This window comes from Saimiri boliviensis, chromosome 2 (genome assembly GCF_048565385.1).
Source record: "Saimiri boliviensis isolate mSaiBol1 chromosome 2, mSaiBol1.pri, whole genome shotgun sequence".
Taxonomy (NCBI): Eukaryota; Metazoa; Chordata; class Mammalia; order Primates; family Cebidae; genus Saimiri; species Saimiri boliviensis.
Window position 1 is genome coordinate 113,933,310 of NC_133450.1, and position 24,438 is coordinate 113,957,747.

General features: G+C 37.4%; 1 protein-coding gene across 3 annotated transcripts in view; it reads right to left on the reverse strand.

Moving 5' to 3' along the window:
• The window catches only part of BUB1B (BUB1 mitotic checkpoint serine/threonine kinase B), an 84,586-nt gene that overhangs the window by 32,955 nt on the left and 27,193 nt on the right, over window positions 1-24,438 (reverse strand). For all 3 annotated transcript variants that reach the window (XM_074394102.1, XM_074394103.1, XM_003935721.4), the window contains exons 6-14: window positions 21,159-21,328; window positions 19,632-19,846; window positions 19,369-19,460; window positions 7,374-7,603; window positions 4,860-4,972; window positions 3,965-4,080; window positions 3,359-3,408; window positions 2,162-2,222; window positions 1,961-2,066 (exon numbers count right to left, since the gene is read on the reverse strand). In XM_074394102.1, coding sequence (XP_074250203.1) covers window positions 1,961-2,066; window positions 2,162-2,222; window positions 3,359-3,408; window positions 3,965-4,080; window positions 4,860-4,972; window positions 7,374-7,603; window positions 19,369-19,460; window positions 19,632-19,846; window positions 21,159-21,328 — 1,153 coding nt within the window. The remainder of the gene's footprint in view (window positions 1-1,960; window positions 2,067-2,161; window positions 2,223-3,358; window positions 3,409-3,964; window positions 4,081-4,859; window positions 4,973-7,373; window positions 7,604-19,368; window positions 19,461-19,631; window positions 19,847-21,158; window positions 21,329-24,438) is intronic.

The window sequence follows — 24,438 nt, forward strand, 5'->3', positions numbered from 1 at the left end:
GGCTCAAGCCTGTAATCCCAGCACTTTGGGAGGCCGAGGCGGGTAGAGCATGAGGTCAAGAGATAGAGACTATCCTGGTCAACACGGTGAAACCCTGTCTCTACTAAAAATACTAAAAATTAGCTGGGCATGGTGGCACGTGCCTGTAATCCCAGCTTCTCAGGAGGCTGAGGCAGAATTGCCTGAACCCAGGAGGCGGAGGTTGCGGTGAGCCGAGATTGCACCATTGCACTCCAGCCTGGGTAACAAGAGCGAAACTCCATCTCAAAAACAAAACAAAACGAAACAAAACAAAACAAAACAAAACAAAACAAAACAAAACAAAACCTCAATAGAGAAGAAACTAAAAAGAAAAAGTGTTTTTAAAAAACTTCCTCCAAATGATTCATTCCCAGGGATGTGGAAAACAATGCTTTAAGTCACTAAAGCTACTGCTCACATCACCCCTTAAAAGTCTTCCGATTAAATATATTCAATTCTTTACAGTCTCATGACAAGGTTCCAGATACTGGTTTGAAGAGAATGATTCTTGTTCCTTAAAACTTTAATAAAATGCCAAAGATAAAGGTTATTTATTTTAACTTAAATGTCTACACCGTCTTTTTTTTTTTTTTGAGACAGAGTCTCAGTCTGTCGCTAGGCTGGAGTGCAGTGGTGCATCTCAGCTCAATGCAACCTCCACCTCTCCCGGATTCAAGTGATCCTCCTGCCTCTGCCTTCTGAGTAGCTGGGACTACAGGCACATGCCACCACACCCAGCTAATTTTTGTATTTTTTAGTAGAGACAGGGTTTCACCATGTTGGCCAGGATGGTCTTAATCTCTTGACCTCGTGATTTGCCCACCTCTGCCTCCCAAAGTGCTGGGATTACAGGCAAGAGCCACTGTGCCAGGCCTACACAGGGTCTTTTTACCCTAAGTATTATTATGTCACTAGTCTACAGCGGTTAATATATAACATTACTGAAGAAAAATGATTGGCCCACATAACTTTTGCATTGTCACAAAAGGTATTTTATATAAAAAAGAACAAATGTCCTTTACTATGTTGGTTAGAAAAGTGCAAAATGCTTTCAAGTTAGTGATTTTTTCCCACTTATAAAAATTGAGATATAATTCATATACCATAAAATTTACTCTTTTAAAGTATACTTCAGTGGTTTCTAGTATATTAACAAGGTTATACAACCATCATAACTACCTAATTCCAGAATACTTTCATCACTCCAAAAAGAAACCCTATACCCATTAGCAGTCACTCTCCACCACCCTTTCCCTAATCTGGAAAACCTCAATCCATAATACCTTTGCCTATTCTGGATATTTCATGAAAATGAGATCATATAATATGTGGTCTTTGTATCTGGCTTCATTCACTTGAAATAACATTTTCAATGTTCATCCATGGCATGACATGTATTAGTACTTCATTCCTTTATATTGCAAATAATATTTCATTGTATGGATACACAACATTTTGTTTATCCATTCATCAGTTGATGGACATCTGGGTAATGGACATACTGGGACTCAGTATCATGAGTAATGCAGCTATGAACATTTGTGTCAAGTTTTTTGTGTGAACATGTGCTTTCAATATTTTGAGTATACACCTAGGCAGAATCATATGGTTAACTGTGTTTAACATTTTGAGGAGCTGCCAAAACTGTTTTCCAAAGCAGCTACACCATTTTACATTCCCATTTTAACATATGGTATAATCTCTCCACATCTTTGTCAACACTTGTTATTGTCCATAATTTTTTATTATAATCCTAGTGGATATAAAGTAGTGTCTCACTGCGGTTTTGATTTGCATTTCCCTGGTGAGTAATAATGCTGAGCATCTTTTCATGTGCTTAATTCAAGTCAGTGGTTTCGATTTTAACCTTAAGCTTTTGTGGATTTGAATAAACAATCCACTAGCCTGTTTACATTAACTTAAGGATATTCCCTCTTACGCAAACATCTGGAGACACATCTTCATTTGAGGTGATGCTTTCTGAGGTTTTGAGAACTGCAAGGGGTCTTCGTTGAGCTAAAACCTGTGGAGGATCTGCAGGAGGACTGGAAAAAGACATACTTCAGTTTTTTTCATAACAGTAACCCCTAATTTATCCAAAATTCCTAAGTAAAAAAACAAACTAAAAAACCAAACAAACCTTTTATTCTTCTTTTCTGAAAGAAGAAACTCATCAAAAATGGAGAAAGGGATACTGGGACCTAGAGAAAGAGAGACCAGATGTATACTCTAAGAGTAAATGCTTTACTTTTCAAGACAATCAGATAAATTAATATATTGTGTTGTTTGAAAGAAGGAAGGCAATCTGTTTTTCTAATCACAAAAAACTTCAAACATATAAAAGGTCACTAAACAATTTAACAATTATCTAAACATAGACGATCTTGTTTCATTTAGATTCTCTACCACAGTCACTACTCTCCAAACCCAACCTAACAGGATTATTTTAAAGCAAATTCCAGACATGTCATTTTATCTGCAAATATTTCAGTACATATTTCTAAAAGAGGCTTTTTAAAAATCCCAATCCCAAAACATACCTACCTATAAAATGAACGATTTATGAATATCAAATATCCAGTCAGAAGTTTCACATTTTACCAATTAAAAAAAATTTTTTTTTGAATAGGGAATGCAGAGTTAAGATCCGCATACTGTGACTGTGACTGTTCAAATGCCTCTTAAATCTCTTTTATTCTATAGGATTTTGGGGGAAATTTTTGTTGAACAAACTGATTGCTAGCCCCATAATGCTGTATTTTACCAATTCCATCCCCCTGTGTTGTTTAACAACGTTCCTCCATACTTTGTATTTCCAACAAAGTGTCGGTTAGAAATAAAGGTTTAATTTTAATGTTTTTTATTTTTATTTTTGCAAAACTACTTACAAGTGGATATTCATGTTTCACCACTTTTAATATGTTCCAAAGAAAAGAAAACCAATTTGAATATAAAATGGCTTTAAAGTTTTTTTCCCTGAAAACAAAACAAAACAAAACAAAACACTTTCCTCAGTGTCTTCACTGCTCAGTGTACAGTAACTAAAGTGTAAGATTTGGTATTTAGTGTAAATTTAAAATTATAATTAAACCAAATATTTTGAAGCACTGAGGAGTCTTAAAAAAACACTTTCAAATGTCTTTCTTTTCTTAAAGCATATGCTTATACTAAATTCCATGACTCAAAGACATCCTAGTATCTTACCCCCTCTCTGCTTTCTTTCAATCCCTTTATCATAATTTAAAAATATTTACCCTTTATTACATAATCCATTTGTTATCAGCAAGTTTCATTTGTTATCAGCAAGTTCTTCCCGAGGCTGTCAACCACAACTCACCTTCAGAATGAGGTTGCTCCTGCCAAATGTTCTCCGAAAGTGAAGTTTCTCTGTGAAGAAACTTGTTTTAAAACATGTGCTCAATACTCACAGAAAGAACTGTTTAACTCTTAAAAGTCCAAGAGGCTTTCCATTAAATATAATATTTACTCTAAGATAAATTATTACTGTCAATCCAAATTCTCTTAGAAAAGATAGCACCTTTGGTTATCAAAACTGTTGCAGAAATATATTTGATAATAGATGTCAGGTTGCATTAATAGCATAAGCAGATTACAAAATGGTAAGCTGCCATTCTTATAAAACAAAACAAAAACACAACACAAAAGGAGAGACAGAACAGTGTTAACAGTAGTTATCTCTTAGTGGTAGAAATGGGTGATTTTGTTTTTTAGAAACATTATATATATTTGTTTGTATAAGAAACATGTTTCCTCAATGGGAAATAGCACTCCCTCATCAGCACCAAAGCTTTTGTTGTGATAGAGACTTACAAAACCATGTCTCAATACTGTAAAAGTCAGAGACTTCAGGACACTAGAGAGTCAAAGGTTGGTTCTAAATGCCCTCCTATATGCATTGTCCCTTCCACCAATGTGATCTTACCTGGCACAAGAGTTTACTCGACAAACAGAACTGGATAGAGTCATTCCTGGTATTTCCTGGGACTTGGAAGCAATTCGCAGTTTAGCTGTCTCCTTTGTAGGCATCTTCTCTTCTTGCTGTTTGCATTAAATAAACAAAATCAATACCCCTCCCATCCAGAAAATGCTATTTTCAAGCTCTAACAATAGCTTTACTGTACTCTTCCCCGAGACATCCACTAACAATATAAATGACTAAGCCACAAAAGTCATTTCCAATAATTTATGTTCCTACTACAAACCGGTACTGTTGAACTCAACTGAAGAGTGCCAGGCGTATGCTAAATTTTTTTAGGCAATCCCGTTTTAATGGAGCATAGCTAGAATAAAAAGCTGAAGCCAGAATTAACCAAATAACAGTTTAGAGTATAACTAAGAAGTCAATAGACTATACCACTTATTTCACATGCCACAAATTCCATTTTAAGTCACCTGTTAAATTACTTTCCCAGTCAATTTTCCTGCTACTAACAACTAACAAACTAGCAGAAACTCTAAATGGGGGTTGGGAGGACCTTAACCTTCTATATTTTTATAATGTTTAAGTTTGTTTCAATAAATGTTAGTTTTGTGTATTGAAAAAAAGAAAAATTCCATCCTGACTAACATGGACTTCCATCCTGACTTCCATCCTCTACTAAAACTACAAAAATTAGCTGGGCGTGGTGGCGGGCACCTGTAGTCCCAGCTACTTGGGAGGCTGAGGCAGGGGAATCACTTGAACCTGAGAGGCAGAGGTTACAGGGAGCCGAGATCATGCCACTGCACACCAGCCTGGTGACAGAGCTGGACTCCATCTCAAAAAAAAAAAAAAAAAAAAAAAGAAAAGAAAAAAGAAAAAAAAAAAGGAAAATTACCTGATCACCTGTTCTTTCTTGCTGAGTAGTTTGGATTTCTTTTAGCTTCTTCTCCATCTCTTCAATCTGTTTCTGCATTTCTGCTCTCTTCTCTGCACTGGTCAAAAGCTCGGCTAGAAACAGTAAAGGGGCTTGAGGTATTATTCCTCTTAGTAACTTATTCTGTCAAAAACTGCCTTTGGAACTCATATCCTCAACATATATGTTACTAATACAGATGAAAATAAATGGAACAAGGTCCTCAACTTGGGGTCCATGCCTCTATTCTCTTATTTATCCAGTCAATAAAAAAATACAATACCTTTGAACAACACAGGTTTCTACTAAAAGAAAAAAAAAACTGAATACCTACTATGTGCCAAGCACAACTCTGAGTACTTAGGTTTCAGTGGTACATAATACAAAGTCCTTGGTTATGTAATGTTAACATTCAAATTTTAGGGAAACACAGATACACAAGAAAATCAGCGTTTAGAAAAAAAAATAAAATGTGTGATGTGAGAATGTGTGCCTGGGTAGGAAGATGGAGTTCAAGGGAGGGCTACTAAAGACCAGTGAGCAGGGAAGATCATTCTGATACAGTGACATTATTAACCTGTAACCTAAATGATAAGGGGCCAAAATTCTGGAGAAAGGTTCTAGGCCAATAAATTAGATGGCACAAAGGCCCTAAAGCAGGAAAAGACCACCATGGCTAAGAACGCAAAAGAAGTCCAGTGTGGTTGTGACACAGTAAGAGGGTGAATAGGAAAAGATAGAGTTGGAAAGATAGGCAGAGGCTAAGCCATGTGGGGTTTTGTTTGTTTTTGGAGATGAGTTCTTGCTAATATTGCCCTGGCTGGTCACAAACTTCTGGGCTCAAGCAATCCTCCTGCCTTACCTTTCTGAGTAGCTGAGACTAAAGGCACATGCCACCATGCTTGGCCATACAGGATTTTGCAGGTTAGGGTAAAGAGGTGTTGATAGTAAGTCAATTAATAAATTATGAGTATGTCTGAGAAGTCTGAGGTAAGTCCACTAAGGCTGCTCAGGAGATTAAAAAAAAGAATTAGAGGACAGAAATCTGAAAGTAGCCAGAGTTTTTGAAAGAAGATGGAAAAAAAAAAAAAAATAGAAATGAGCATTAAAAAATTATCAGAGGTCAATGTCTCCTTATGCCTACTTAAATTCCATCTAATCTAGAATAGGTCTTTCTTTGGCTAGCTGAAAACAAAATGTACTTTCTCTTTTTCTCATAAAGATGGGGACTCACCATGTTACCCAGGCTGGTCTCAAACTCCTGGGCTCAAGCAATCCAACCATTTTGGCCTCCCAAAGTGCTGGGATTATGAGCATGAGCCACTGTGCCCGCCTTACAATGGACTTTCATTTCTATATACCTGGTACAGACTAGATTTTTCCCTTTGGAAACAGTTTTTATTTCGATACCTAGTTCCTTTTCTAGTTCATATTTGGCCACCCTCCTAGCCTATTTGTCTGCTTTGCAACCATCCCTCTCCCTACCTAGACATACAGCTTCCATTTTCAATATATTATTTGAACCCAGAGCACTTCTGACAATCTTGGATGACACTACTTAGTGTAACAATGATGGCAATTCCAAACTTAATAACAGTCCGCTTTATCAAAGTTTGCTTCCAGCTTGTCACCTGGAACTCAGAAAGATTGCTCCTCAAAGTATAGGTGACAGTTAAGTTTCCTAGCTAACCCCACAAATACCACATCCTATTAAGAGGCCTGAGCTATATTAGTAGGTTATTCTGAATATCCATGTATAAAAGAAACATTACTTTGTTCTTATATATCCTAATAAAAATGTCTAAATTGAAGAAGTGGACACTCCCCTACCTCATTTTCTGTACACTTCTTTATTCTCCTTCACCTTCTCATGTGTTAAGCCCCTTATGACTTAATTCCCTACTTCCAGCACATTCTGCCCTATCTTTTGCCTCCAAGTACTCCAAGATCCAGAATCAGAGCTGCTTCCTATTTCTCAAAAATTCCCATATCTCAATTTTTAGTAAACCTTTTCCTTTAATCTAGAAATATAATGTCTTTAAGCAACAATATGAATATCTGTGATCTAAAACACTGCAGTGTGACCAAGTGTCTTAATCTAAATAAGCCCTTGGAGAAATTTCAGGCAAAGTATCAAAAGTAAAATGAAATATTTCAAGCAACAACATTAGAAAAAGTAGTTAATGGGGATGCATGGAATGCATATATACACATGTCAGGGATCATAGCTGCCTGCTTATGGTATTGGTGAATATAAGTTGTTCAGAACTTTCTTCCTTTACTTCTAAACATACTCAGTGCCCCCACACCACAGGGAATTTTCACAGAAGGCAGCAAGCAATAGGACTTAGACTGATACACAAAAAGAAACTGTACAACCAAGGCATATTGCATAAAGGTGTAAACTATAAGGTTAGTTTTCCTTAGATTTAATAGATCAGCTCAATCTTTCCACAACTAGGTTAAGTCTTTTCCACAAACTTGAATTACATATACCTTCCCTTTTCTCTTTTAATTTCTTCCGGAAAACTTCAGCCCGGATTTCTTCAAAGGAGAATTCCCCTACTCCTGCATAAATCTTCTCCTTACAATACATCATTTTCTCTTTCTTCTCCTCAGATGCTTGCTGATGGCTCTGAACCCTTTGCAGAGGATCTCCTTCTTCCTTTCCAGGCTTTCTTGTGCTTAGGACGTGGTTTATACTAGGTTCAATTTTACATGGTGTCCTAAAGAGGCAAAATTATTATTCATACAGGTCAAAATGTAAAAATCAGCAAGAGTAATAAAAGAAGCTAAAAATAATTTACAAGGACTATCAATAATTATGTTCTGCAAATCGGGAGGCATTACATTACCTGACCTCCAACTACACTCTAAGGCCATAGTCACCAAAAGGGCTTGATACTGGTATAAAAACAGGCATATAGACCAATAGAACAGAATAGAGAACCCAGAAATAAAGCCAAATACTTACAGTCAACTGATCTTTGACAAAGCAAACAAAAACATACAGTGGAGAAAGATACTCTATTCAACAAATGGTGCTGGGGTAATTGGCTAACCACATGTAGAAGAATAAAACTGGATCCCCCCTCTCGCCTTATACAAAAACCAACTCAAGGTGGATCAAAGACTTAAATTTAGGACCTGAAATCATAAAAATTCTAGAAGATAACATTGGAAAAACCCTTCTAGACATTGGCTTAGGCAAAGACTTCATAACCAAGAACCCAAAAACAAATGCAACAAAAACAAAGATAATTAGATGGGACTAAACTAAACTAAAAAGCTTCTGCACAGCAAGAAATAATCAGAAGAGTAAACAGACAGCCCACGGAGTGGGAGAAAATCTTCGCAATCTATGGATCTGACAAAGGACTAATACCTAGAATCTACAAGGAACTCAAACAAATCAGCAAGAAAAAAACAAACAACCCCATCAAAAAGTGGGCTAAGGACATGAATAGACAATTCTTTTTTTTTTTTTTTTTTTTTTTTTAGACGGAATTTCGCTCTTGTTACCCAGGCTGGAGTGCAATGGCACGATCTCGGCTCACCGCAACCTCTGCCTCCTGGGTTCATGCAATTCTCCTGCCTCAGCCTCCTGAGTAGCTGGGATTACAGGCACGCGCCACCATGCCCAGCTAATTTTTTTTTTTTTTTTTTAGTAGAGACGGGGTTTCACCATGTTGACCAGGATATCCGGTCTCGATCTCTTGACCTCGTGATCCACCCGCCTTGGCCTCCCTAAGTGCTGGGATTACAGGCGTGGGCCACTGCGCTGCGATGAATAGACAATTCTTAAGAGAAGATGTACAAATGCCCAACAAGTGTATGAAAAAATGTTCAATATCACTAATTATCAGGGAAATACAAATCGAAACCACAATGCGATTCCCCCCTACTCCTGTAAGAACGGCCATAATCAAAAAATCAAAAAACAGATGTTGGTGTGGATGTGGTAAAACAGGAATACTTTTACATTGTTGGGGGGAATGTAAACTTGTACAGCCACTATGGGAAACACTGTGGAGAATTCTTAAGGAGCTAAAAGTAGATCCACCATTTGACCCAGCAATCCCACTCCTGGGTATCTACCCAGAGGAAAAAGAAGTCATTATATGAAAAAGGTACTTGCACACGCATGTTTATAGCGGCACAATTCACAACTGCAAAAATATGGAACCAGCCCAAGTGCCCATTAATCAACGTGTGGGTAAAGAAAATGTGGTATATTATCTACCACGGAATACTACTCATCACAAAAAGGAACAAAATAATGGCATTTAAAGCAACCTAGATGGAACTGGAGACCTTTTTTTTTTTTTGAGATGGAGTTTAGCTCTTGTTGCTCAGGCTGGAGAGCAATGGTACAATATCAGCTCACCACAACTTCTGCCTCCCGCTTCAAGCAATTCTCCTGCCTTAGCCTCCTGAATAGCTGGGATTACAGACATATGCCACCACGCCTGGCTAATTTTGTATTTTTAATAGAGCTGGGGTTTCTCCATGTTGTTCAGGCTGGTCTGGAACTCCCAACCTCAGGTGATCCACCTGCCTCAGCCACCAAAAATACTGAGATTACAGGTGTGAGCCACCACTCCTGGCCTGGGGAGCATTATTCTAAGTGACGTAACTGAGGAATGGAAAACCAAACATCGTATGTTCACATTTGTAAGTGGGAGGTAAGCTCTAAGGACAAAAAAGCATAAAAATCATATAATGGACTTTGAGGACTTGGGGGAAAGGGTCGGGGGAGTGAGGGTTAGAAGACTACACATCATATACAGTGTAAACTGCTTGGGTGATGGGTGCACCAAAATTTCCAAAATCACCACCAAATAACTTATTCATGCAATCAAACACCACCTGTTCCCAAAAAACCTACTGAAATTTTTAAAAAAAGGAAAATAATATTATTCTCTGAGTACTACCTCTGCTATAAGGAAGGAAATTAGCCATAAGTGGGATCATCAAGTAGTTTATATTACTTATAGGTAAAAATAAATCTTAATCTATATCCTAATCATAACCAGTATATAAAAGGAAGTTAACCTATGCAATACAACCCATTTTTTCATGGTTTGGTGTCTGAAAGAATTAGATTAGCATTAGGAACCTAATAATATTAAGTCCAAGGTGCTCAGCTGAGGGAGAAGAATGAGAGTGGTAGCATAGATTTTAAAAGAATGAAGTGTAAGATACTTCAACCATGATACAGCAGCTATTTTCAACCCTGTGGATCAGAATAACTTAGATACCTTTTATTTTCTTTTTAAAAAATTTTTTTTTAATTTTTATTTTTTTTAAGACAGGGTTTCACCATGTTGGTCAGGCTGGTCTTGAACTGCCGACCTCAGGTGATCTGCCCACCTTGGCCTCCCAGAGTGCTGGGATTACAGGTGTGAGCCATCATGCCCGGCCTTATACCTTTTATTTTCTTATATACCTTTGTACAAGTAAAAGTACTGGTCCTTCCCAGACTCAGTGAATCAGAAACTGTAAGGGTAGGGTCCAAGCATTTACATGCTTAAAAAGTTTCCCCAACTTGCTCAACCTGCTATAGGACCTTCTATGAAAAACTCACACTAACATCATACTTCATGGTGAAAGGCTAGATGCTATCCCCTTAAGATTAGGAACTAGACAAGGATGTCCATTCTTGTCACTTCTATTCAACATTATACTAGAAGTTCTAGCCAAGGCAATTAGGCAAGAGAAACAAATAAAAGGAGTCCAGATGGGAAAGGAAGAAGCAAAACTATCTCTTTCTGCAGAAGATAGGTCTTAGATAACAAATGAGTTCATCAAAGTCAAAGAATCCAAGATCAGTATACAAAAGCAATGTATTTTATCCATTTGCAATGAACAATCTGAAAATAAAATTAATCTCATCTCAAAGCAGCATGTAAAAAAAGTAAAAAAAGAAAATCAAATTAAGAAAACAATTATATTTACCACAGCTTCAAAAATAGTAAAATACTTCACAATAAATTTAAAATAAGGAAGTGGACAAAGACATAAATGGAGGTTGGGCACAGTGGCCTATAATTTCAGCACTTTGGGAGGCTGAGGCAGGAGGATCACTTGAGGCCAGGAGTTACAAGACCACCTTGGGCAATATAGTGAGACCCTGTCTTTAAAAAAAAAAAAAAAAAATTAGCCAGACATGGTGGCATGCACCTGTAGTTATAGCTACCAGGGAGAATAAGGCAGTAGAGCTGCTTGAGCCCAGCCTAGGCAACAGAGTGAGACACTGTCTCCAAGGAAAAAAAAAAAAAAAGATATATAGATGGTAATAAGCATATGAAAAGATGCTTCCCATATGTCACTAAGGAACTGCAAATTAAAACAATAAGATACTGCTGCCCAACTAAAGAAGGGTTAAAATCTGAAACACTGAATGCTGCCAAGGATGTGGAACAACAGAAGCTCTCATTCACTGGTGGCAGGAATGCAAAGCAGTACAGCTACTTTGAAAGATAATTTGGCACTTTCCCACAAAGCTAAAATTAGTCTCATTATACAATCCAGCCAAATTAGTTGAAAACTTATGTCTGCATAAAAACCTGGTTAGGCGTGGTGGCTCATGCCTGTAATTCCAGCACTTTGGGAGGCTAAGGCAGGAGGATCACTTGATCTCAGGAGTTCCAGACCAGGATTGGCAACACAGTGAAACCTGGTCTTTACAATAACAACAAAAAATTATCCAGTCATGGCTGCATGCACCTGTAGTCCCAGCTACTATGGAGGATGAGGTGGGAGGATTGCTTGAGTCCAGGAGTCAGGGCTTCAGTGAGCCAGGATTGTGCCACTGCACTCTAGCACAGATGAAAGAATAAGACTCTCTATTTAAAACAAACAAAAAAACCTGCACGTGAATGTCTATAGTAACCTTATTCATAATTGCTAAAACTTGGAAGTCACCAAAATGACCTCCTGTGGATGAATGGATGAACAAATCATCGCACACATATACAATGAAATATAATTCAGAAACATAAATAAATGAGGTACTGTGCCAGAAGAAGAGAACCTTACCGTTAAGTGGAAGGAGCCAGTCTGAAAAGGCTACCTATACTATAATTCCAACTATATGACTTTCTGGAAAGAGTAGAACTATAAAGACAATCAAGAGATCAATGGTTCCCAGGGATTTTGGTGGGGAGGGTGTGTGTGTGGGGGTGGGGTGGGAGAGAGGGATAGAGAGAGAGAGAGAGAGAGAGAGAGAGAGAGAGAGAGAAACAAACGAAGCACATGGGATTTTTGGGACAGTGAAACTATTCTATATGACACCGTAATGATGGATATATAACACTATACACTTTTTAAAACCCACAGAACTATAAAACACATTAAAGTGAATCCAAATGTAAACAAAGAATTTTAATCAATAATAATATATCGATATTGCTTCATTAATTGTAATAAATGTACCACACTCATACATGATGTTAGTAGAAAAAACTGTCCATAGGGTTGAGGGGTGGGGAGGGAGTATATAAGAACTCTCCATACTTTCTACTCCATTTTTCTGCAAATCTATCACTGCCCTAAAAAATAAAGTCTATTAAAAATTAAAAAAAAAAAGGGCAAACCTTGTATTTTTAAACCTACAAAACATTGAAAGAATTTAAAGATATACATAAATGGAAAGACATTCCATGTTCATGGACAAGAAGACTTAATATTTTTAGGAGTCCTTAAATGAACCTACAGATTCAACAGAATCCCTATCAAAATTTCAGCTGGCTTTTCTGCAGAAACTGACAGAATAATCTTAAAATTTATATGAAATTATAAGGGAATCAGAATAGTCAAACAATCTTTAAAAAGAGGAACAAGGCCGGGCGCGGTGGCTCAAGCCTGTAATCCCAGCACTTTGGGAGGCTGAGGCGGGTGGATCACGAGGTCGAGAGATCGAGACCATCCTGGTCAACATGGTGAAACCCCGTCTCTACTAAAAAAAAATACAAAAAACTAGCTGGGCGTGGTGGCGCGTGCCTGTAATCCCAGCTACTTAGGAGGCTGAGGCAGGAGAATTGCCTGAACCCAGGAGGCGGATGTTGGGGTGAGCCGAGATCGCGCCATTGCACTCCAGCCTGGGTAACAAGAGCGAAACTCCGTCTCAAAAAAAAAAAAAAAGAGGAACAAAGTTGGATTCATGCTTCCCGATTTCAAAAGTTACTACAAATCTGCAAGAATCAAGATTGTGTAGGGGGGAAAAAAAAAGATTGTATGGTATTGACATAAGGACAGACCAACAGATCAATGGAATAGAATTAAGAGTCTAGAAATAAATTCATGCATTTTAGTCAACTGATATTTCAACAAGAGTTCCAAGACCATTCAATGGCAAAAAAGTAGTCTTTGGGACCACTGGATAAATAGAAGGTCTAAAACTATAAAGTTCCTAGAAGAAAATGTATAGAAGTAAGTTTTCATGACATTGGATTAGTCAGAGCCTTCTTAGATCTAACACCAAAAAGCAAAGGGACAAATTTTAAAAATCAGATATATTGCATTTCATCAAAATTTTAAATAACTTTTGGTCTTCAAAAGAGATCACTGAGAAAATGGAAAGACAATCCAGAATGGGAGAAAATATTTGCAATTATTTATCTGATAAGAACTTGTATCTAGAATACATAAAGAACTCCTACAATTCAACAATAAAAAACCAAATAGAGTAGTTTCTCCTTACTCATGGTTTCACTTTCGGCAGTTTCAGTTACCTATGGTCAATGGTGGTCCAAAAATATTAAGTGAAAAATTCCAAAAATAATTCCATCAGTTTTAAATTCCAAGTCATTCTGGCCAGGCGCAGTGGCTCACACATACAATCCCAGCACTTTGGGATGATGAGTCGAGTGGATCACTTGAGCCCAAGAGTTCCAGACCAGCCTGAAAAATATGGCAAACCCATTTCTACTAAAAACACAAAAATTAGCTGGGAGTGGTGACACACACCTGCAATCCCAGCTACTTGGGAGGCTGAGGCACAACAATCGGTTGAACCTGGGAGGCTACAGTTGCAATGAGCCATGATGGCACCACTGCATTCCAGCCTGGGCAACAGAGACTCAATGTCAAAAAAAAAAAATTACAAGCCATTCTGATTATCCTGACGAAATCCCATATATTCCCATTTTGTTCCACCTAGGATGTGAATCATCCTTTTGTTCACCATCCGCGTATTAGTCACTAAGTAGCTGACTCTTACCAGATCAGCTGTCCCAGCACTGCAGTTCTTATGTTCAAGTAACCCTTGTTATACTTAATAATGGCCCAAAGCACAAGAGTAGTGATGCTGGTGTTTTGGATATGCCAAAGGTGAAAGTTTTTAACTTTTATTTTATTATTTTGTTTTAGTTTTAGAGACAGGATCTAGATCTGTTCCCCAGGTTGGAGGACAGTGGCGTGACCCTGGCTTATTGCAGCTGTGGACTCCTGGGCACAAACAATCCTCCTGCCTCAGCCTCCATGGTAACTGAAACCCCACAGGCATTTGCCACGATGCCCAGCCAGTTTATTTTTATTTTTAGTAGAGATGGGGTCTTACTATGTTGCTCAGGCTGGTCTTAAACTCCTGGCCTAGAGCAATCCTCCTGTCCCAGCCTCCCAAAGCCAAAGTGCTGAGATTACAGGCATAAGCCACCACACCCAGCCTCAACTTTAATTTAAAAAAAAAAAAAAATATATATATATATATATATATATATATATATATGCTGAAGTTGGTAAGATTTACAGTAAGAATGAATCTTCTATCTGTGAAATTGTGAAGAAGGAAAAACAAACTTAGTTTTGCTGTCACATCTCAAACTGCAAAACTTATGGCCACAGTACATCTATAAGATAAAACATACTGTATAAAGCGTTTGGTACTATCAAGTTTTGAGCCTCCACTAGAGGTCTTAGAACACATGCCCTACAAATAAGAAGAAACTACCATAACCCAAAGGAAAAATAGGCGATGGATTTAAACAGACATTTCTCCAAAGAAGGTATAGAGAAGACCAATAAACCTATGAAAACAGGCTTAACATCATTAGTCATTAGGAAAATGCAATCAAAACCAGCAAGATATCACTTCACATCTGTTAGAATGACAATAACCAAAAAGGCACAATAACAAGTGTTGGGAAGAAATTGGAGTACTCATACATTACTATGGTAATGTAAAATGGTGCAGATCCTTGGAAAACAATTTGACAGTTCCTCAAAATATTAAACATGAAGTTATCACATGATCCAGCAATTCCTCTCCTAGGTATATGCCCAAGAAAAATGAAAACACATGTCCACATAAAAATGTATACACAGTATTCACAGCAGCATTATTCATAATAGCCAAAAAATGAAAACAACTAAAATTTCTATCAACTGATGAATGGTTAAATAAAATGTTGTGTATCCACACAATGGAATATTACTTGGCAATAAAAAGAATGAAGTACTGATACATATCACAACATGGATGAACCTTGAAAACATTACCCTTAGTGAAAGAAACCAGTTAGAAAAGACCATATACTACCCAGGCACAGTGGCTCATGCCTATAATTCCAGCAGTCTGGGAAGCTGAGGTGAGCAGATCACCTGAGGTCAGGAGTTTGAAACCAGCCTGGCCAACATGGCGAGAGCCTATCTTTACTGAAAATACAGAAGTTAGCTGGGAGTAGTGGTACATGACTGTAGCCCAAGCTACTTAGGAGGCTGAGACAGGATAATTGCTTGAACCCAGGAGGTGAAGGCTGCAGTGAGCAGAGACTGCGCCAGTGCACTCCAGCCTGCGTGACAGAGTGAGACTCTGCCCCCAGGAAAAAAACAAAACAAACAAACAAAAAAAAACCTGACAACAACAAAGACCATATAGTATATGATCTTATTTATATGAGATGTCTAGAATTAGCAAATTATCTATAGAGGCAAAAAACAATTGATTGCTAAGGTAGGGATTGGTGTAATGGTGGGGAATGGAGTTGGTACAAGTTCTTATGACTCTGTGAACATACTAAAAGCCATGAAACTATGTTTCAATGAGTTGAGGTTTTATCATTTGTTTAAAAAAAAAAAAAAAAGCTTTAAAAAACAAGCTTTCCTGACAAAACAAAAAAGCCCAAGCTTTCCAAGTAACTCTAAATACACAAGTAAGGCTGGAAACCAAAAGTATAGAGGAATAGAGACATAGGGAAAATGGAAAAGAAGGGGGAAAAAGACCATTAAAAAGGTAAATTGAAGTCATTAGTTCACACAAGACCTGTTCATTGTTTTGCAGTCATATCTTAGTTTGTTTTCAGTGACTGTTACTTATACAACACAGTCTGTCCACAAGATTAAAAGATTAGAAGCTTTATGTAGGACAGATAGCATATTACAAAGGACATGTAGCTCGAAAGAACTGATAGTCAGAAAACTTGGGTTCTAGACCTGGATCTGCTAGTAAATACATATGATTAAGAAACTGGCTACATAACTTTGCAGTTAGAAAACCTGTTGTAGCTACTTCATTAACAGTACAAAAACAAAACAAAACAAAACAAAACACAACAAAACAAAACACTAACAACAACCCCACAATAGTTTTCTGTTTGATAACATTTCCTTGGAAGCACTTTATATTTCCTAAACTGAAACAGCTATACAGAATGAATTGACATTATATTAATTTTAAAGCTAAGGAGAAACCTTTTTAGAAGAAGCAAGATTTCAATTTGGATTGGAATATATTGGGTTACTTTTTAATTTTATATTTAAAATTTTGAGGAATTAAGGGCAATGAAAATTGAGCTTACTAAATGCAATATGATATTGTGGGCTGACATCAGAAATAGAAAAAATAAATTTAAGTGGAAAAACTATTAGCTATTAGTTTAGCTAATACTATTACACCTAGGTCAATTTCTCAGTTTTAACCATGGCTATGTAAAATGTTAATATTAGGGGAAATTGGGTAAAGCGTATACAGAAACTTTCTGTATTATCTTTGCACTTTTTCTATTACTGCAAAATAAAAGGTGATTAAAAAAGTAATAAGGAAACTAAAACACATTTTCGTATCCAAGTAATTCTTACTATTTAAATGATCTCTACAATTGAATTATACAAGATATATTTCCAGAAGTACTAATTTTCTAACTCCATACATCTAACTGTTCAATCAGTAAACATTGATGTAATGCCTATTCCATGCCAGGTACTAGAATAAAGAGTTAGAAGACATAGTCTCTGACGAAAAGAAGCTCACACTCTAGTAGAAGCTTACACTCCAGAAACAAGAAAGGCTATGACAGAAGGTAAACACAGTGACACAGGGCATGTAATAAAGCTAAGGCAGAAAGTGGGGGCATGGTGTGGATAATGGATGACAGAAATGCTTCACAAAAGGTTTCCTGGAAGGGATAATATCTGAGCAGAATCCTAAAGGAAGGGTAAGAATTAGTTAGATGGAGGAAGAAGAGAGAGGGTAGCAAAGAGGCTAGTCTAGACAAGTTCAGGGACATATAGTCTAGTGCGACCACAAGTAGGAGGGGAAAACAGGAGACGGTGGTAGAGCCAAAATCATGACGGGTTTTATAATAAATGTTGAATTTGAATTTCATCCCAAAGGTTATGGGGAGATAACAAGGATTCTTTTCAATCAGGGAAATGATATGATCAGATGTGCACTGTAAACCCATAACAACAACAAAAGTTTAAATATTTCCTATACCTTATTAATTTTAACATAAGTCATATTTCTACAAAATGACTTGAATCATTTGAAAAACCAGATATCTATAAATATATGTTGTCGGCTTCTATAAAAGCTCATAGGATTTTCTTTTTTATTTTATTTATTTTGAGACAAGGTCTCACTCTGTACCCAAGCTGGAGTGCAGTGATGCAGTCATAGCTCACTGCAGCCACAAACTCCTGGGCTCAAGTGATTTTAGTCTCCTAAACAGCTAAGACCACAGGTGCAAGCCACCACACTTGGCTAAATTTTAAATTTTTTGTGGATAGGGTCTCCCTGTGTTGCACAGGCTGGTCTTGAACTCCTAGGCTCAAGCAATTCTTGCACCTCAGCCTCCAAAGTGCTGAAATTACAGGCATGAGCCACCATGCCAAGTTGGTTTTTCTTTATTATTATAATTTATTTATTGACTTACTTTTTAGAGATAAGGTCTTGCCCTGTTGCCTAGGCTGAAGTGCTGTGTGGCAAGATCATAGCTCACTGCAGCTCCAAACTCCTGTGCTCAAGTGATCCTCCAGCTTCAGCCACTTGAGTATTTAGGACTACAAGCACCTGCCACCATGCCCAGCTAATTAAAAAAATTGTTTTGTAGGGACACGTTTTTGCTATGTTGCCAAGGCTGGTCTTGAACTCTTGGCCTCGAGTGATTCTCCTGCTGTGGCCTCCCAAAGTGCTGTGATGGTAAGCGTGAGCTGCCATGCCTGTTGAACCATGAGGTCAAGGTTGCAGAGAGCTGAGATGATGCCACTGCACTCCAGCATGCTGTCAACAGAGCAAGACTCTTGTCTCAAAAAAAAACAAACAAAAAAAAAAAAAAACAGAATAGCCTTCCTCTTGCCTTGGGCAATTAGGCAGAATTTTTGCTCAAAATCTTAATTATTATTTTTGCTTTCTTAGCATATAGTGGGAGTTATAAATTAATTATGAGGTAACTCTTGCACTGGGACAGAATTCAACCTAGTATTAGAACTATGCAATGTTAAGCATTAGACTAAATCTCAAGCTGGCTTGTTTATTTAACCATCAGTTACTATACTTTTTCTTAAAAACATAAATGCTAAGGATTAGAAAGAAAGGGGAAAAAGATGTCCAGAAGGAAAAAGCAGGGTAAGAGGGAAAACTATCATTATTTCTCATTACTATCAATGACAAAAGGAGAATGTCTCACTTAAACCACATGATCTTTCCTATATCCCCATTAACCATCAGGTAAGTCTTCTAACTTTACCGCTTAAGCCTCTCCCATCCACCTTCCCTTCTCCTTCCGTTACCACTAACTTGCCCAAATAATCCCCTTAATATCCTTGCCTGAACTACTTCAATAGCTTATTTACTATGTTCAATCTATCTTCCACAATAGCTACCATTAATTTTCCTAAAGCAAGGCTCAATAATGAAAATATAAACCTAATTAATAAGTTCATTCCTTAATAAAAATATTAACAAATGGAATTTTAATCCTAACATACTCAAAGGAATACAAACATAAAAGATATACAAAACTTGTCTGGATACTTTTTTTAAATAAATAGAGACAGGGTCTCGCTAGGTTGCTCAGGCTGGTCCTGATAACCTAGGCTCAAGGGATCCTCCTGCTTCACCTTTCCAAAGTGCTGGGATTACAGGTGTGAGCTACTGTGCCTGGCCTGGTTACTTTCATCTTCACAAAGAAAATGCCTTTGGGAACTAGGACAGGTGCCTCTGCCCACCCTTAATAATTCCCACTTCAAAATACCCAAAAACCACACTCACATTACTGGCTGTTGTGCAGTCTCTTCCACATAAGGAGTAAAACTGGGAAGCATAGTAGGTACAGCTATCAGAGAAGCTGTATTGCCACGAGGCTGGAGATGAAGAAGAAAACTAAAATTACCATAGTTCTATGTTCTGAGACAGCATATGTAGACCATGCCTAATTACACAAGAAGAATTAAAAGAGATGGTAAAAATACTCCTCTACTCTAAATGTGACATCTCTGTTGTGTTGGCAAAACACTGAATCTAAGAGTTCTTACCCTGTGTTCCAAGGGCCTGCCTGTGTTCCAGGGGCCTGCTTGCAGCTCATTTTCTTTGGCCCTGGGCACGGGGGGTGCTGTCCATGGTTGCATTGTAGGCTTAGACAACTCTTCTCTAGAAGTCTCATCAGTGTTTTCATCAAAAACAGTAATTCTACTATTACTTTGTATCTGCTGAGGAAATGGATTTTGAAGTCCTCTGTTCTGGCTTACAGCTAGAAGCAAAAATATTAAAAACTCATGTAAAACATTTCATTATCAATTTAGATGCCAGATAAAGTATACCTATTCTTCCCCAACTCAAGGAGAATATTTCTACCACAATAGAAAAAAAAAAAAGAAATTTAAAAAATAATCTTAAAAAAAAACTTAATAAATTGAAAATAGAACCGTTTTATCCATTCTTTGTTACTTCTCCCTTCTTTTCCCTCCTTTAGTCACCCATCTTTTATTCATAGATTTCCAAAAATGACGTTCTATATCTTCCTTCAGTCATCATTATAACATCATCTAGTTTTATCCGGAATGAACCTAAGTTTTATTCTTCAGTTTTAAATTTTCTCTCAACAGAAATCAGCAGAGATATAATGGAACTAGAGAATACAAAATTAACAGAGAATTACAAAAATGATTAGCCTAATCATTTATTAGGCGTTTTCTCTGTTGTGGGGCTGGTTATTAACCAAGCTTCATCAAATCTGGATGAAATAGGCTTTGGGATCATACACTCCCTATATCCTAATTCTAGAATCACCAAGCACCATTCTGATTATTGATAAATTGATACCAGGAAAGAAATGAGATAAAAAAAAAAAACAGTCTGGTTTACATGTCTAACTGCTATACATTTAGTAAGCAAAAGCTTACTATTCTCTGTACCTTCTGTTCAATTTTGCTGTGTACCTAAAACTGCTTTAAAAAATAGTGCTGACCAGGCACAGTGGCTTACACCTATAATCATAGCTACTTGGGAGGCTGAGGCAGGAAGACTGCTTGAGCCAGGAGTTCGAAGTTACAGTGAGCTATGATTGCACCACCACATTTTAGCCCGGGCAGCAGAGCAAGAACCTATCTCTTTAAAAAAAAAAAAAAAAAGTGAATGTTAATGAAACAACAAATTATTGTTGATCTTTGGTTATAAAGAGTGTCTAATTTCTGGTCCCAAAGGGCTAAAGGCAGGGTTCTTAATCATGTTAATATCATTCTCTGAGGCTTTGGTATATGTAAGCTTCAGTTTGACAACACCTGCTATGTTACTAAATATCTTCTTTCAACTAACAATTCAAACTCAAAATCTTGATGCTTCCTGAATATTAGGTCTTTGTTAATTAAGACACAAAATTACTGATGCATTTTGATTTTACTGTACACTATAATATTAGCTCTCCTTTGACTGCCTTTTTTGTGCTACTCAGTACTCAGCAAACTAGAACAGTGTCCACAGGTATATGTATGTATTATCTTCTTACATAATTTGCCTACCACTAGAAACTAAGAGTTTTCCAAAGTAACGTTTAAGAAACTTACCCTTGAGAGAACCTCCTACACGGATGATTGGAGCTCTTGCTGTCTTTTTCCCTTTGCTCTTTAGTTCAGCTAGTGTGCTTCGTTGTGGTACAGAAGACTCAAACGCTTCCTCCTCCTCTTCTTTCTCAAGTGCCAAAAGAGTTTGTCGAGACACTCGAGCCTGGAATTGTCTAAAGTAGCAGAATGGACAACTAGCTTTTAGTGAGGTGACCACTACTTTACCAGACTCAAAATTTCTAATTTATTAAAGTAAACAACAGGCTGGAGGAAGAAATGCAAAAATATTCCAAAGAATGTGTTTATTCTCTTGGAGGTAAAGAAAGTAACCTCAACATCATGAAAAGTTTTAGCTAGAATGATTTAACTCTCCCTTTAAAATGCCCAAGTTCAACCAATTTAAATTTCTCTGAAAATCACCACTGTTTGATCTGAGGATCAGGTTAGGGTTATTAAGACTATTATCACACAATGTATGAAGATCAGAGTTTCCCACCAACTTTTTATTAGAAAACTTGACTCACCAATTGTTAACATTGTGCCACATCTATTTTATCACCGGATGTCTCTTTTTCTATACATACATATGCACACGCACACCCACATATAGAGTTTCTCCTGGCCTATATGAAATGAAGTTGCATATGACATGACATTTTACTTTAGCAAAGCTGGCAGAAGTTTGAAAAGTAAACTTCCTATGCTGCTGCCACAGTTTTAAGTATTATCAGAAGAGATTCTCCAGTCCTACCACTGCTTCATTCAACTAGCCTTAAAAAGTATTATCAGAAAGGTTTTAAAAAAAAACAAAACCCTCAAAACCCAGAATACATTGCAGGTACTGGCCAAGATGCAGTATGCCCACTATAGCTTCTCTCTCTCCCTCTCACAGATAGGAATTAAAAACAGTAGATAATATACAATTAAAAATGGTAGGCAACTGAGGGCTCTGAAAAGTCAACAAAATCAAGTGGACTGTGGAGAGGGGTCAAAACTTGGAGAAACAACCCACGCAGGGTTGTTTCCTTTTTTTTTTTTTAATCTCTTCTACTTTCTCTTGTGGTTTTTGAACTACTGTAATGGTGATATGGGAATCTAAAACTCCTAGAGAAACTCCATCTTTCTGGCCAGAGAACTGGGAAAAAGGGACTCTGAAGGCCAAATAATATGGGAGGAGAACTACAAAGGAATGAGCTGAACAAGGGGATGTCCTAATTCTGTATGCGAATTGGCATACCTCTTACACTCCCTCTTGAGCTGTGCATGCACATGGTAGACTCAAAGCAGCACAAAAAATGCTTTCAGAACTGACCTATGATATAAACCACTGCCCAAATCCCAGGTTAACCCTTAAGCGGGACATGCATGGGATAAACCCAAAGCATAGCAAAGGTCTTGAAAACTGAACTGACATTGGAACCAACAACTACACAAGATGACAAAGAACTTGTAATATGTGAAGTGTGATTGGCTACTAAGACAAAAACATAGATATTCTACAGAGAATATAAGCCAAAAGGATCAGAGTCTTATAACATAGTGCCAGGATAAATGTCCAGGGTACAAGAATTACTTGACACACAAAGAACTAGGAAAATGTGACCAATTTTCAAAGGAAAAAACAAGAGGCAAATGCAAACATAAAATGACCCAGATGGTGCTGTTTTCAGATGGAGATTTTATTCATTTTATTTTATTTTTTGAGATAGAGTCTCACTCTGTTGCCCAGGCTGGAGTAGAGTGGTGCAATCTTGGTTCACTATAACCTCTGCCTCCCGGGTTCAAGAGATTCTCTTGCTTCATCCTCCCAAGTAGCCAAGATTACCACCACACCCAGTTAAGTTTTCTATTTTCAGTAGCGACTGGGTTTCAACATGTTGGCCAGGCTGGTCTCAAACTCCTAATCTCAAGTGATTTACCCACCTCAGCCTCCCAAAGTGCTGGTATCATCAGTGTGAATCACCGTGCCCGGTCTGGAGATTTTAAAGTACCTAGTATAACTATGTTCCATTAGATAAGGTAAAAACATTTGAAATGAATAGAAAGACAGAAATTCTCAATACAGAAACAGAAATTATCAAAAAGAATCAAACAGATATTTTAGACTTGAGAAATACAGTATCTGAAATAAAAAATTTATGTTGAATGGATTCAATAGCAGGATGGAGATGGAAAAGTAAAGAGTAAGTGAACCTGAAGACAGAGCAAAAAAAACTGGCCAATCTTAAAAACAAGAAGAAAAATGGTCACACAGAGCTTTGGGGACCTATGGAGTGTTATCAAAAGGTTTAATTTGGACAGATTCTTGGTAGCAGAGTTGGGGGAAATGGCCTAAAATTTGTGCAACTGAAGACCCAGAGACAGTGAAGAAAGAGATGCAGGTACAACAAAGTATTTTAAAATTAATGGCTGAAAACTTGTCAAATTTTGTGAAAGGCATACATTTACAAATTCAAAGGGCCCAGTGAACCCAAAACAGATTAAATGTAGAGAAAAATCACATTTCTTTACATGTAAAGACACACCACAATCAGACTTCTGAAACCCAAAGCTAAATAAGAAAAAATCTTGGACAAGGCCAGAGAAAAATCAACGTATTATGTATAAGCAGGAACTACTAAATGACTACAGATTTCTTATTAGAAACCATGGAGGCCAGAAGACAGTAGGACAACATCATTAAAGTGGTGAAAAAAAAAAAAGAAATGTTGGCTGGGCACAGCGGCTCACGCCTATAATCTCAACACATTGGGAGGCTGAGGAGGGTGGACCATTTGAGGTCAGGAGTCCAAGAACACCCTGGCCAATGTGATGAAACCCCATCTCTACTAAAAATACAAATTAGCCGGGTGTGGTGGTATACATCTATAGTCCCAGCTACTCGGCTACTTGAGAGGCTCAGGCCGGAGAACTGCTTGAGCCCAGGAGGTGGAGGTTGCAGTCAGCCAAAATCATGCCACTGCACTTCAAACTGGGTGACTCCATCTCAAAAAAAAAAAAAAAGAAAAAAGAAAAAAAAAAAGGTGACCCAGAATTCTTTACCCTTCAGGAAAGAAGATGAAATGAGGACATTCTCAGCTGAAGACAAACTAAGAGAATTAATTGACAGTAGAGTTGCTCTAAAAGAAAATGGCTAAAAGCAGCTCTTCAGACTGAAAGGAAATAATACTAGAAGTAAACTTGGAGCTTCAGGAATGAAAAAAGAACAACAACAACAAAAAAGAATAAACACAAAAGATGATTTTCCTAAGTTCTTAAGATATATAGATATTAATACATGGCT